General features: G+C 44.0%; 1 protein-coding gene across 1 annotated transcript; it reads right to left on the bottom strand.

The window, feature by feature from the left end:
• Positions 1-78: 78 nt before the first annotated feature.
• LOC127303949 (uncharacterized) lies at positions 79-468 on the bottom strand. The gene has a single exon (XM_051334662.1). The coding sequence runs from the start codon at positions 466-468 to the stop codon at positions 79-81; it is 390 nt and encodes a 129-aa protein (XP_051190622.1).
• Between the last annotated feature and the right edge of the window lie 14,991 nt (positions 469-15,459).

The following is a 15,459-nucleotide window of genomic DNA, read 5'->3' as shown; positions in this document are numbered from 1 at the left end:
TGTTACCGATTACATCATAAAAAAATTACATAAAATTTTGAAAAGATTACATAAAAATTTGAAAAAAAATTACATAATCTAGGCATTAGCCCACACATGCTCAATCAAATCATGCTGGAGCTGTGTATACATCGGTGACTTCCTGATTTCATTGTCCATCTGAATCCTGGCTGCTAGGCTTGGTGGTGCATGGTTGTGTATTGCAGGGCCGACATTGGAATCAACTGTCTCATAGATGTTGTCCAAATTTGTACCACGCTCATCGTCGATGATCATGTTGTGCAGAATGACACATGCACGCATGATCAACCCAAGAGTACGCCTCGAGTAGGAGCGTCCCGGAACTGCTAGAATGTTGAACCTAGCCTTCAGCACTCCAAAGGCACACTCGACATCTTTGCGCCAAGATGATTGAGCAGCAGTGAACAGTCGATGCTTTTCACTTTGTGGAAGAGTAACACCTTTCATGAACACCGGCTAGGAGGGGTAGATGCCGTCGGCAAGGTAGTAACCATAGTTGTACTCGTGTCCATTCACCGTGAAGTTCACTACGGGTGCTTCTCCCCTAAGCACATCAGTGAACAACGGCGACTGGTTGAGTACATTGATGCCGTTGTTGGACCCGGCCACTCCAAAAAAGGCATGCCAGATCCAACGATCATACGACGCAACGGCTTCTAAGATTATGGTAGGGTGTTTGATGTCTCCCCTTGTGAATTGACCAGCATGAGCCACTCGGCAGTTGCTCCACTGCCAATGTATGCAATCGATGCTCCCTAACATGCCCGGAAAGCCACGCTCCTCGGCTTTCGCTAACAGACGCTGAGTATCCTCGACATTTGGGCGACGGCAAAACGTCTCCCCGTAACAGTCAATGATGCCTTCACAGAATCTATCTAGACAATCTGATGAAGTTTGTCTAGCTAACTTAAGCCACTCATCTATCGTATCTGCAGCGGCTCCATAAGCTAACAGACGCAAAGCCGCAGTACACTTTTGTAGGGGAGAAAAACCAGCACGGTTGAGAGCATCAACTCTTTGGGTGAAATACGGAGAGTATTCACCCAATCTATCCACAATGCGCAGAAAAAGGGATCGCCTCATCCGATACCTTCGCCGAAAGTAGCTCGGAGGATAATTGCAGTCGTCGGCGAAGTAGTCCTCAAAGAGCTGATCGTGGGCACCCAGACAATTACGCCTGATGAACTCTCGGCGGCGTCGCGGCCGTCTTGGCTCCGCCTCCTCGTTGAGCATCTCCTCCTCATACTCCGCCTGGAATGCATCGATCATAGCACCCTCCATTCCGTCGCTCGAACTGCTGCTAGACGAAGACATGGCGTTGAGAGGAGTGGAAATGGAGAGTGGAGCTGATAAAGTGAGGTGTGGAATGAGTGAAACCATATGGGGGGTATTTATAGGGGGTGGGGATCCAATTTTGGGGTTTTTGGCATTTTTTTCGAATTTTTGAAACCCCATCGGCTAGCTAACGTGGACGAATCAGATCGCGCCACGTCAGCTAGCCGTTACACTCTCTCGCCCGCCTGTCGCCTCTCTCTCGCCCGCCTCTCGCCTCCCTCTCGCCCCCAGCGCTACCGCCCCGACGTGCCAACGCTTCCGCCTCCCTCTCGCCTCCCTCTCGCCTCGCTATCGCCCCCAGCGCGGGCGGTAGCCGGGCGGTAGCGGGCGATAGCGCCGGGCGCCCGCGCCACCGCCCCGCGCTCTCGTCTCGCCCCTCTCTCGCCCGCCTCTCGCCCCGACGCCGGCGCTACCGCCCCTGCTACAGCCCGTGTTGGCACCAGCCTAAGAGTTATATACGATTAGACCACTATAGAAAGTAGACGGGGGACACAATATTTGTTAACGAGGTTCAGCTATCAATGTGCGCATCCAAAGAAAACAGCCACTCTTCTTCATGTGCTAAATCAAGATATCTTAAAAGAGCTCTAAGCTCCCCCTCCCCCCCTTTTTTTTGCGAAACACACTTCACATGGTCGTAAATACGTAGAAACATTCACCCCTATAAACGCATGCACGCACACCCTACCCCTATGAACATATTTGAGAGATTGAGTTTAAGAAACGGCTCCGGTGGATCCTCAGATTGACGAAGTCACCACATGTGACATGGGTATACCATATTAGCTACTCGGCATTGCTATCCCTGGTATGGATCAAAGAAGGAGTCCATAAGGCCTATGAAGCCCAAGAAGAATAGAAGAACATAAACTAGGTAAAAATAGGCAAGTGTTAGTCATATTGGGTAAACCGACATACAACATGTAACCGAACCGAGATTGGACTCTGAGACCTAGCCCACTATATAAGGGCTAGGAGGAGCCACCGGGAGGGCGACCCATAGCTTTTGTAATACCACGCATCATTGCAAACCTAGTTTCAATACAATCTCGGTGACTTTAGCCTCCAATCGATTTCTGTCGGATACCTCGTTTGTCTGACAAGTCCATGAAACCACTAGCGCTCCCCTTTCCTAAAAACAAAAGTACATACTTATGAGCATTGCCGAGGCTAACCCTCGTCACCGAGGGACCACCAAATCTCGATCCAGATCTAGATCTAAATCGATCCCTTTTTGAATTCTAACAAAAACAATACCGCCGGTGCACCAGGTGACAAGGTATCAACTTGTCAATGCCTACGGGTTGTAGACTAGGGTTTAGTTAGAAGTAGAGGGCAAGTAGATCTCGAAGGTTTTAGCCAAAAAGTACTCGACGATATGAAAACTAGGGTTTGTGAGACAATGAATCGATGCTTTGTTTGTCCCTCGACTCCCCCTTATATAGGAGGTGGAGCCGAGGGATTCTTGATGTACAAGTTACAGAGTTCGGGAAGGTTTCCAACTCCTCCCGTAATATTACAAGTATTCTTTCCTAATACAACTCTAGCTTTTCTTAACAAACAAGTTGGGCTTCCGAATTCTTCTTATCCTTCGGGTCGTGGGCCTTCAGTAAACCCCAGGTACCATCTTCGGCAGGCCCATTAGGGGTGCCTATGTCAGTAGCCGCCGAGATTTCACTTGAATCGTAGAGTCAGGGAAAATCTCCACCTTTATATTTGTTTGATAACTCTGAACTTTTATCATATATTTTCGCATACAAATTTCTATATTGTACAGGGATAATGGTAATTGGGGCTAGTTCATCTGACGGATCAGGTACTAGTTAACTGCTCTAGTGGCAATCCGCAAAAACCTACTTCAAGATCACGTCCCTGGACACGATCTCGGGATACTGGTGTAAACTTCGACAGGTGCCGCTTAAGGTCTTACCATTCTGTCGAGTCCCAGTCATATTTATCGGATACCTAACGCGTCCGTTAGGATTTTTCTTTGTATCTGTTGATACGGATAAAAGTAGCAAACCGACGTCAGAGACGGCGCTACGCCACACAGAACGGATCCGGGGTCTTACCTTCGCAAAGTTTTGCGGCATTCAGAAATTGTTCGCAACTTTGGCGTTCTGAGAATATATTGTCGAGTGCTTTTTCGGCTGTTGGAATAGCACATTTTATTGAGTCAACGGATGACTTATATTTCTCTCCCGATGGGAGTATATGTAGAGTTATGTATATAACTCGAAATATGCTCACTTTTTCTTTTTCTTTTTCTCTTTCTCTTTTTCTTTTTTTTATAATTTCATCTGGCACGCGAACAACGTTCCTGATGGGAGTAGCCCCCGAGGCTACAACCAAGGACTTGTGCTTGGGTGTAGGCTCTGATGGCGTGTATTTCACACGTTCGTTGGGCAACCCCAAGAGGAAGGTATGATGCGCACAGCAGCAAGTTTTCCCTCAGAAAGAAACCAAGGTTTATCGAACCAGGAGGAGCCAAGAAGCACGTTGAAGGTTGATGGCGGCGGGATGTAGTGCGGCGCAACACCAGGGATTCCGGCGCCAACGTGGAACCTGCACAACACAACCAAAGTACTTTGCCCCAACGAAACAGTGAGGTCGTCAATCTCACCGGCTTGCTGTAACAAAGGATTAACTGAATTGTGTGGAAGATGATTGTTTGCAGAGAAAATAGTAAAACAAGTATTGCAGCAGATTTGTATTTCAGTATTAAAGAATGGACCGGGGTCCACAGTTCACTAGAGGTGTCTCTCCCATAAGATAAAAGCATGTTGGGTGAACAAATTACAGTCGGGCAATTGACAAATAGAGAGGGCATAACAATGCACATACATGTCATGATAAGTATAGTGAGATTTAATTGGGCATTACGACAAAGTACATAGACCGTCATCCAACTGCATCTATGCCTAAAAAGTCCACCTTCAGGTTATCATCCGAACCCCCTCCAGTATTAAGTTGCTAACAACAGACAATTGCATTAAGTATGGTGCGTAATGTAACTAGTGACTACATCCTCGGACATAGCGCCAATGTTTTATCCCTAGTGGCAACAGCACAGCACAACCTTAGAACTTTCTCATCACGGTCCAGGTGTCAATGCAGGCATGAACCCACTATCGAGCATAAATACTCCCTCTTGGAGTTAAGAGCAAAAACTTGGCCAGAGCCTCTACTAGTAACGGAGAGCATGCAAGATCATAAACAACACATATGTAATAACTTGATAATAAACATAACATGGTATTCTCTATCCATCGGATCCCAACAAACGCAACATATAGAATTACAGATAGATGATCTTGATCATGTTAGGCAGCTCACAAGATCCGACAATGATAGCACAATGGGGAGAAGACAACCATCTAGCTACTGCTATGGACCCATAGTCCAGGGGTAGACTACTCACACATCACACCGGAGGCGACCATGGCGGCGTAGAGTCCTCCGGGAGATGATTCCCCTCTCCGGCAGGGTGCCGGAGGCGATCTCCTGGATCCCCCGAGATGGGATCGGCGGTGGCGGCGTCTCTGGAAGGTTTTCCGTATCGTGGCTCTCGGTACTGGGGGTTTCGTCACGGAGACTTTTTATAGGCGGAAGGGCAGGTCAAGAGGCGGCACGGGGGCCCCACACCACAGGCCGGCGCGGCCAAGGGGGGGGCCGCGCCGCCCTATGGTGTGGCCCTCCGTGGCCCCTCTTCGTCTCTCCTTCGGACTTCTGGAAGCTTCATGAGAAAATAGGCCCCTGGGCTTTGATTTCGTCCAATTCCGAGAATATTTCCTTACTAGGATTTCTGAAACCAAAAACAGCAGAAAAACAAAGAATCGGCACTTCGGCATCTTGTTAATAGGTTAGTTCCAGAAAATGCACGAATATGACATAAAGTGTGCATAAAACATGTAGATAACATCAATAATGTGGCATGGAACATAAGAAATTATCGATACGTCGGAGACGTATCAGCATCCCCAAGCTTAGTTCTGCTCGTCCCGAGCAGGTAAAACGATAACACGTATAATTTCGGAGTGACATGCCATCATAATCTTGATCATACTATTTGTAAAGCATATGTAGTGAATGCAGCGATCAAAACAATGTATATGACATGAGTAAACAAGTGAATCATATAGCAAAGACTTTTCATGAATAGCACTTCAAGACAAGCATCAATAAGTCTTGCATAAGAGTTAACTCATAAAGCAATAATTCAAAGTAAAGGTATTGAAACAACACAAAAGAAGATTAAGTTTCAGCGGTTGCTTTCAACTTGTAACATGTATATCTCATGGATATTGTCAACATAGAGTAATATAATAAGTGCAATAAGCAAGTATGTAGGAATCAATGCACAGTTCACACAAGTGTTTGCTTCTTGAGGTGGAGAGAAATAGGTGAACTGACTCAACATTGAAAGTAAAAGAATGGTCCTCCATAGAGGAAAAGCATCGATTGCTATATTTGTGCTAGAGCTTTGATTTTGAAAACATGAAACAATTTTGTCAACGGTAGTAATAAAGCATATGCATCATGTAAATTATATCTTATAAGTTGCAAGCCTCATGCATAATGTACTAATAGTGCCCGCACCTTGTCCTAATTAGCTTGGACTACCGGATCATCACAATGCATTGTTTTTACCAAGTGTCACAAAGGGGTACCTCTATGCCGCCTGTACAAAGGTCTAAGGAGAAAGCTCGCATTGGATTTCTCGCTATTGATTATTCTTCAACTTAGACATCCATACCGGGACAACATAGACAACAGATAATGGACTCCTCTTTTATGCATAAGCATGTAGCAACAATTAATAATTTTCTCATTTGAGATTTGAGGATTGTTGTCCAAAACTGAAACTTCCACCATGGAGCATGGCTTTAGTTAGCGGCCCAATGTTCTTCTCTAACATATGCATGCTTAACCATATGGTGGTAGATCTCTCTTGCTTCAGACAAGACGGACATGCATAGCAACTCACATGAAATTCAACAATGAATAGTTGATGGCATCCCCAGTAAACATGGTTATCGCACAACAAGCAACTTAATAAGAGATAAAGTGCATAATTACATATTCAATACCACAATAGTTTTTAAGCTATTTGTCCCATGAGCTATATATTGCAAAGGTGAATGATGGAATTTTAAAGGTAGCACTCAAGCAATTTACTTTGGCATGGCGGAAAATACCATGTAGTATAGGTAGGTATGGTGGACACAAATGGCATAGTGGTTGGCTCAAGTATTTTGGATGCATGAGAAGTATTCCCTCTCGATACAAGGTTTAGGCTAGCAAGGCTTATTTGAAACAAACACAAGGATGAACTGGTGCAGCAAAACTCACATAAAAGACATATTGAAAACATTATAAGACTCTACACCGTCTTCCTTGTTGTTCAAACTCAATACTAGAAATTATCTAGACCTTAGAGAAACCAAATATGCAAACCAAATTTTAGCATGCTCTATGTATTTCTTCATTAATGGGTGCAAAGCATATGATGCAAGAGCTTAAACATGAGCACAACAATTGCCAAGTATCACATTACCCAAGACATTTATAGCAATTACTACATGTATCATTTTCCAATTCCAACCATATAACAATTTAACGAAGGAGAAACTTCGCCATGAATACTATGAGTAGAAACCAAGGACATACTTGTCCATATGCTACAGCGGAGCGTGTCTCTCTCCCATAAAGTGAATGCTAGGACCCATTTTATTCAAACAAAACAAAAAAAAAACAAAAACAAACCGACGCTCCAAGAAAAAGCACATAAGATGTGATGGAATAAAAATATAGTTTCAGGGGAGGAACCTGATAATGTTGTCGATGAAGAAGGGGATGCCTTGGGCATCCCCAAGCTTAGACGCTTGAGTCTTCTTGATATATGCAGGGGTGAACCACCGGGTGCATCCCCAAGCTTAGAGCTTTCACTCTCCTTGATCATGTTGCATCATACTCCTCTCTTGATCCTTGAAAACTTCCTCCACACCAAACTCGAAACAACTCATTAGAGGGTTAGTGCACAATATAAATTGACATATTCAGAGGTGACACAATCATTCTTAACACTTCTGGACATTGCATAATGCTACTGGACATTAGTGGATAAAAGAAATTCATCCAAGATAGCAAAAGAGGCAATGCGAAATAAAAGGCAGAATCTGTCAAAACAGAACAGTTCGTATTGACGAATTTTAAAATGGCACCAGACTTGCTCAAATGAAAATGCTCAAATTGAATGAAAGTTGCGTACATATCTGAGGATCACACACGTAAATTGGGATAATTTTCTGAGTTACCTACAGGGAGGTGGACCCAGATTCGTGACAGCAAAGAAATCTGGAACTGTGCAGTAATCCAAATCTAGTACTTACTTTTCTATCAGCGGCTTAACTTGGCACAACAAAACACAAAACTAAGATAAGGAGAGGTTGCTACAGTAGTAAACAACTTCCAAGACACAAAATAAAAACAAAGTACTGTAGGTAAAAAAACATGGGTTGTCTCCCATAAGCGCTTTTCTTTAACGCCTTTCAGCTAGGCGCAGAAAGTGTGTATCAAGTATTATCAAGAGATGAAGTGTCAACATCATAATTTGTTCTCATAATAGAATCAAAAGGTACCTTCATTCTCTTTCTAGGGAAGTGTTCCATACCTTTCTTGAGAGGAAATTGATATTTTATATTACCTTCCTTCATATCAATGATAGCACCAACAGTTCGAAGAAAAGGTCTTCCCAATATAATGGGACAAGATGCATTGCATTCAATATCCAAGACAACAAAATCAACGGGAACAAGATTATTGTTAACGGTAATGCGAACATTATCAACTTTACCCAAAGGTTTCTTTGTAGAATGATCAGCAAGATTAACATCCAAATAACAATTTTTCAGCGGTGGCAAGTCAAGCATATTATAAATTTTCTTAGGCATAACAGAAATACTTGCACCAAGATCACATAAAGCATTACAATCAAAATCTTTAACTTTCATCTTAATGATGGGCTCCCAACCATCCTCTAGCTTTTTAGGAATAGAGGCTTCACGCTCTAGTTTCTCTTCTCTAGCTTTTATGAGAGCATTTGTAATATGATGCGTGAAAGCCAAATTTATAGCACTAGCATTAGGACTTTTAGCAAGTTTTTGCAAGAACTTTATAACTTCAGAGATGTGGCAATCATCAAAATTTAAACCATTATAATCTAAAGCAATGGGATCATCATCCCCAATGTTGGAAAAAATTTCAGCAGCTTTATCACAGGCAGTTTCACATTTTAGCAGCTTGTGCAATTTTTCGCGCTTTGCATTGGAAGTGGAAACATTGCTAACACCAATTCTTTTATTAGTATGAGTAGGAGGTGCAGCAACATGTGTAGCATTAGCATTACTAGTGGTGGTAATAGTCCAAACTTTAGCTACATTCTTCTCTTTAGCTAGTTTTTCATTTTCTTCTCTATCCCACCTAGCACGCAGTTCAGCCATTAATCTTATATTCTCATTAATTCTAACTTGAATGGAATTTGCTGTAGTAACAATCTTATTATGATGATTTTCATTAGGCATAACTTTCGATTTCAAAAGATCAACATCAGCAGCAAGACTATCGACTTTAGAAGCAAGTATATCAATTTTCCCAAGCTTTTCTTCAACAGATTTGTTAAAAGCAGTTTGTGTACTAATAAATTCTTTAAGCATGGCTTCAAGTCCAGGGGGTGTGTTCCTATTATTATTGTAAGAATTCCCATAAGAATTACCATAGCCGTTGCCATTATTATAAGGATATGGCCTATAGTTGTTACTAGAATTGTTCCGGTAAGCATTGTTGTTGAAATTATTATTTTTAATGAAGTTTACATCAACATGTTCTTCTTGTGCAACCAATGAAGCTAATGGAACATTATTAGGATCAATATTAGTCCTATCATTCACAAGCATAGACATAATAGCGTCAATCTTATCACCCAAGGAAGAGGTTTCTTCGACAGAATTTACCTTCTTACCTTGTGGAGCTCTTTCCGTGTGCCATTCAGAGTAGTTGATCATCATATTATCAAGAAGCTTTGTTGCTTCACCAAGAGTGATGGACATAAAGGTACCTCCAGTAGCTGAATCCAATAAATTCCGTGAAGAAAAATTTAGTCCTGCATAGAAGGTTTGGATGATCATCCAAGTAGTCAGTCCATGGGTTGGGCAATTTTTAACCAGAGATTTCATTCTTTCCCAAGCTTGAGCAACATGTTCAGTATCTAATTGTTTAAAATTCATTATGCTACTCCTCAAAGATATAATTTTAGCAGGGGGATAATATCTACCAATAAAAGCATCCTTGCATTTAGTCCATGAATCAATACTATTCTTAGGCAGAGATAGCAACCAATCTTTAGCTCTTCCTCTTAATGAGAAAGGGAACAGTTTTAGTTTAATAATATCACCATCTACATCTTTATATTTTTGCATTTCACATAATTCAACAAAATTATTAAGATGGGCAGCAGCATCATCAGAACTAACACCAGAAAATTGCTCTCGCATAACAAGATTCAGTAAAGCAGGTTTAATTTCAAAGAATTCTGCTGTAGTAGCAGGTGGAGCAATAGGTGTGCATAAGAAATCATTATTATTTGTGGTTGTGAAATCACACAACTTAGTATTTTCAGCGTTGGCCATTTTAGCAACAGTAAATAAAGCAAACTAGATAAAGTAAATGCAAGTAAACTAATTTTTTTGTGTTTTCGATATAGCAAACAAGATAACAAGCAAAGTAAAACTAGCAACTAATTTTTTTGTATTTTGATTTAGTGCAGCAAACAAAATAGTAAATAAAACTAAGCAAGACAAAAACAAAGTAAAGAGATTGAGAAGTGGAGACTCCCCTTGCAGCGTGTCTTGATCTCCCCGGCAACGGCGCCAGAAAAAGAGCTTGATGGCGTGTATTTCACACGTTCGTTGGGCAACCCCAAGAGGAAGGTATGATGCGCACAGCAGCAAGTTTTCCCTCAGAAAGAAACCAAGGTTTATCGAACCAGGAGGAGCCAAGAAGCACGTTGAAGGTTGATGGCGGCGGGATGTAGTGCGGCACAACACCAGGGATTCCGGCGCCAACGTGGAACCTGCACAACACAACCAAAGTACTTTGCCCCAACGAAACAGTGAGGTCGTCAATCTCACCGGCTTGCTGTAACAAAGGATTAACCAAATTGTGTGGAAGATGATTGTTTGCAGAGAAAATAGTAAAACAAGTATTGCAGCAGATTTGTATTTCAGTATTAAAGAATGGACCGGGGTCCACAGTTCACTAGAGGTGTCTCTCCCATAAGATAAAAGCATGTTGGGTGAACAAATTACAGTCGGGCAATTGACAAATAGAGAGGGCATAACAATGCACATACATGTCATGATAAGTATAGTAAGATTTAATTGGGCATTACGACAAAGTACATAGACCGTCATCCAACTGCATCTATGCCTAAAAAGTCCACCTTCAGGTTATCATCCGAACCCCCTCCAGTATTAAGTTGCTAACAACAGACAATTGCATTAAGTATGGTGCGTAATGTAACTAGTGACTACATCCTCGGACATAGCGCCAATGTTTTATCCCTAGTGGCAACAGCACAGCACAACCTTAGAACTTTCTGTCACTGTCCCAGGTGTCAATGCAGGCATGAACCCACTATCGAGCATAAATACTCCCTCTTGGAGTTAAGAGCAAAAACTTGGCCAGAGCCTCTACTAGTAACGGAGAGCATGCAAGATCATAAACAACACATATGTAATAACTTGATAATAAACATAACATGGTATTCTCTATCCATCGGATCCCAACAAACGCAACATATAGAATTACAGATAGATGATCTTGATCATGTTAGGCAGCTCACAAGATCCGACAATGATAGCACAATGGGGAGAAGACAACCATCTAGCTACTGCTATGGACCCATAGTCCAGGGGTAGACTACTCACACATCACACCGGAGGCGACCATGGCGGCGTAGAGTCCTCCGGGAGATGATTCCCCTCTCCGGCAGGGTGCCGGAGGCGATCTCCTGGATCCCCCGAGATGGGATCGGCGGCGGCGGCGTCTCTGGAAGGTTTTCCGTATCGTGGCTCTCGGTACTGGGGGTTTCGTCACGGAGACTTTTTATAGGCGGAAGGGCAGGTCAAGAGGCGGCACGGGGGCCCCACACCACAGGCCGGCGCGGCCAAGGGGGGGGCGCGCCGCCCTATGGTGTGGCCCCTCCGTGGCCCCTCTTCGTCTCTTCTTCGGACTTCTGGAAGCTTCGTGAGAAAATAGGCCCCTGGGCTTTGATTTCGTCCAATTCCGAGAATATTTCCTTACTAGGATTTCTGAAACCAAAAACAGCAAAAAACAGCAACTGGCACTTCGGCATCTTGTTAATAGGTTAGTTCCAGAAAATGCACGAATATGACATAAAGTGTGCATAAAACATGTAGATAACATCAATAATGTGGCATGGAACATAAGAAATTATCGATACGTCGGAGACGTATCAGGCTCCACGCCTTATGTCGCTATTTTTTTTTACCTATCGCATAATTTTTCAAATCTCTCGGGTGCGCGAACAGCACTCCCGATGGGAGTAGCCCCCGAGGCTATGAATAAATACTTGTATTTGATCATAGGCTCTCGCCATTTCTATTTTGGCTTTCTCGAATTTTTCATTTTTCCAAAGTAGCCCTCGAGCATTTGGTCAAAAACTTTGTATTTGATCAAAAGCTCTCAAAATAGTCCATCATCCTCTGCTGTCGCATTTTTTTATGAAGCTGCTTAGTCGAGACTTCCTCTTGTTAATGTGACATCACTGCTGACGATAGCCACGACCGATGTTCCTGGAAAACGCGAGAAGTTCTCTCTCACTGCCTTGCGGGCCCAAATTACGCATTGTATTGACACGTCGCGCAAGTGGGGGACACACGTCCTCCGCTTTTCCTGGCGCACGTACTGTAGCGCCTGTGCTTTCTCGTCTGTATAAAATTACTTTTTACCCCTTGTCCACGTGTACACCATCTGTCCCGTAATCTCTCAATCCAACAGCGCGTCGATTCACCGCACCTCTATAAAAAGGTATCATCTTCCTCCTTCAGTCTTTTCGCACGCGCCGCACCTCTGCTTCTCCTCTGCCAAATCCTCCATTGCTCCCAGTGCTTCAAGCTCGCAACCACACTCACACGCTGCTCCGCTAAGCCCATTGATGCCACCACGCGTTTGTTTGACCAGGCACAGCACTCCTGAATCCAGGATGGCGACAGCGGATCTGGGAAGTGCTGAGTGGGAGAGATCCAAGATCTCCGCCCAAGATATGAACTTGCTGAAGAAAATGGGGTTCAACACGAAGGAGAACTCGCTCCGCTTCCCCAAAGAGGAGAGCTATCCAAGGCCTCCAATCGAGTATCGGGTCAGTTTTGTTGACCACCTCATCCGAGGTCTTTCTCCCCCAATCCACGCGTTTCTTCGTGGTCTTTTGTTTGTCTATGGGCTTCAACTGCATCAGTTGACGCCCAATTCCATCCTCCACGTCTCTATTTTCATCACATTGTGTGAGTGCTTCCTCGGGGTCCAACCTAATTGGGCTCTGTGGAAGCGTATTTTCTGCCTCCGCCGTAATGGATCCCACAACGTCGCCTACAATATTGGCGCGTTTTTATCTATGTTCGTTCTGACGTCGAATATTTCGACGTCAAATTCCCCGACTCTGTCCAAGGTTGGCGGAAGAGGTGGCTGTATGTACACGAGGAAAGCTCCAATCCTGTGGAGGACAACATCGCCCCTTTTGATGGAGAAGCCAAAATCCTTCGCCGCCGTTCTTGGGATGCCGAAGCAACTGAAGCTGAGAAATTGGCGACAGAAGCGCTAATGACCCGCATCCACGAGCTACAAAACACCCGCGGCAAGGAGCTGTCGGGTATTGAGATCACGGCGTATTTCCTTAGGATCAGAGTGCAGCCTCTCCAGGCTCGCAAAAATCCCCTCTGGAAGTATGTTGGTGAAAAAGACATCGACAGGCTCTCAAAAGATCTTCCTCTGAAAGATTTTGAGAAGCTTATCCGAAGAATCTCATCGCTCAGCAAGAAGGATCCAATTCCATCTTCTTGCCGCATTACGCCATATAGTGGCGCCAATCCCCTCCCCGAGGTAATTTTTCCTTTTGTTTACTATATTGTCTCCTCGAATTTTACTATTTGTCGACTACTATCTTTTGAGCTTTTTGCACAACATCGTTTTTTATCGACATTCTTTCTTTGTTTTTTCTCAGAGTCACCCTGTTCTTGTTTCTCTTCCTCCTCTTCCTGAGGGTGGAGAGGTTGAAGACCGTACAGTTGTCGATGATGACAACCAGGGTACCTCGCGCCCTGAAAGTGAAGTCGCGGGTTCTCACAAATCCGCGACTTCCTCTGAAAAAGACGCTGATTCTGAGGCAACTGCCTCTACACATTCCCTTCCTCCTGCTGTTTCTCCAAGGAACAAGAGGAAAAGGAACGACGTCGAAGATTCCGGCACCTCCAAAGCCGAAGAAGCTGCTCCTTCATATCGGAAGGCAGCTTTCGATCCATACCTTGACGCCCTCGTCAGCTCGTAAGTTACCCCTTGCTTCTTAGTTTTTTGCTTCTTGAAGACTTTTGTCTATCTCGCTTCTTATACTGTCGCCATTTTACTGTAGTGGTGACGAGGAAGAAACGCCAACTATTGACGCGACTGCTCGAACGAGTACGTCGCGTACTTTAGTTGTTTCTGAAGTGCAAGTTGAAGGAGAAGAATCTTCGCATCCTCAACAAAACACCGACAAACCTACTCCTCCTGCAAGCCCCCATGTCCCTTCGCCAAAAAGGGCAAGGGTTGAATCAATCAAGGAGCCTACCTTACAATTGGGTAGCTCCTCGACTCCTCTTTTGGATGATGTAAGTCCTTGAATACTTTCTGATGCTATCGATGTTTTCACTGTTTGCTTCTTTTCACTTTGTGCTGTCGAGCTTTTAACTATACTGATGCTTTCTGTCTCTATCTTTCTTTAACAGCCTTTGATTAAGGAATTTATCCGCTTCGGTGCCCAATTCGTCGGGTACCATGAGTATGCTAGCAAAGCTGAAGGTAATGTCTTTCTGCTTCTCTTTACCCATGACTTCTCACTCCTTTCTGGTCGTGATTTGACTGATTTTGATTATTTTGGCAGAAAAACTTGCGGAAGCCAACAAACGTGCCGACACACTTGCTCAAAAATTGGAGCAGAGTGAAAAGGCTCGTAAGAAGGCCGAATCAGATGCTAATAAGGCTAAGGCAGATGCTGAAAAGGCCAAGGCAGATGCTGCTGGTGTTGAAGATCTTCGGAAGAAGCTTCACGACGCCGAGACTGCTTTGAGCGACAAAATAGCTGAGCAAGCTGCTCGAGAGGGAAAAATCCTCAATCGCTTGGAGTCACAAAGTCGACGTTTTGTTAGTAAGTATTCGAATCCTTGTGCATATCCTCGGGTTACTTCATATTTTCCAAGAATTCCTTATCGACGAACTACTCTTTGCTTGTTTTCAGGGAGAACTCATCAAGAGTACGTGGTGGATGGTCCTGTAGGCGACGAGCTTCTTGACGTGCTGAGCCTTCTCGAAATCCATGGGGATGAAGCACGCGAAGGCCTTACTGATGCTGAAGCAGGTCTGTCGAAGCTCTTTCCTTACTTCTTCCCGAAGAAAGAGGAGCCCGACACTTTTGTTACTCTTGCCAAAAGCTTCAACGTGCCAGAAGATCTTGGGCTTAAACTTCGTCAAGAAGGCCTAAAGGTTGGAGTAGAAGGCACCATCGCGCTGATTGCTGATAGCAAGCAAAATGTTGACTGGACCAAGGTTGGCGACATAGGGCAGATGGAAACGAAGAAGTGGCAATCTCTCATTAGAGCTGCCAAACCTTCCCATCCTCGCCTATCTTGGCGTGAAACCAACTCCTGCTCCAAGCGCTTCCAAGCCAGAGGTCAAGTAGACCACCCTTTCTTTCTTTTCTTGTTTCTTTTGATGCTGTCGCCAAAGTAGCTTTGGCGACGCCTACCCCAATAGTTTATTAGGGCTTTCTCCATT

This window comes from Lolium perenne, chromosome 5 (assembly GCF_019359855.2).
Source record: "Lolium perenne isolate Kyuss_39 chromosome 5, Kyuss_2.0, whole genome shotgun sequence".
Classification (NCBI taxonomy): Eukaryota; Viridiplantae; Streptophyta; class Magnoliopsida; order Poales; family Poaceae; genus Lolium; species Lolium perenne.
Note: the sequence above shows the minus strand (reverse complement) of the source record. Positions and strands in the feature narration are given on the sequence as shown.

Bases quoted from the DNA above. Each gene is read 5' to 3' on its own strand.
- LOC127303949 (XM_051334662.1), bottom strand. From the start codon at position 468: ATGAAAGGTGTTACTCTTCCACAAAGTGAAAAGCATCGACTGTTCACT.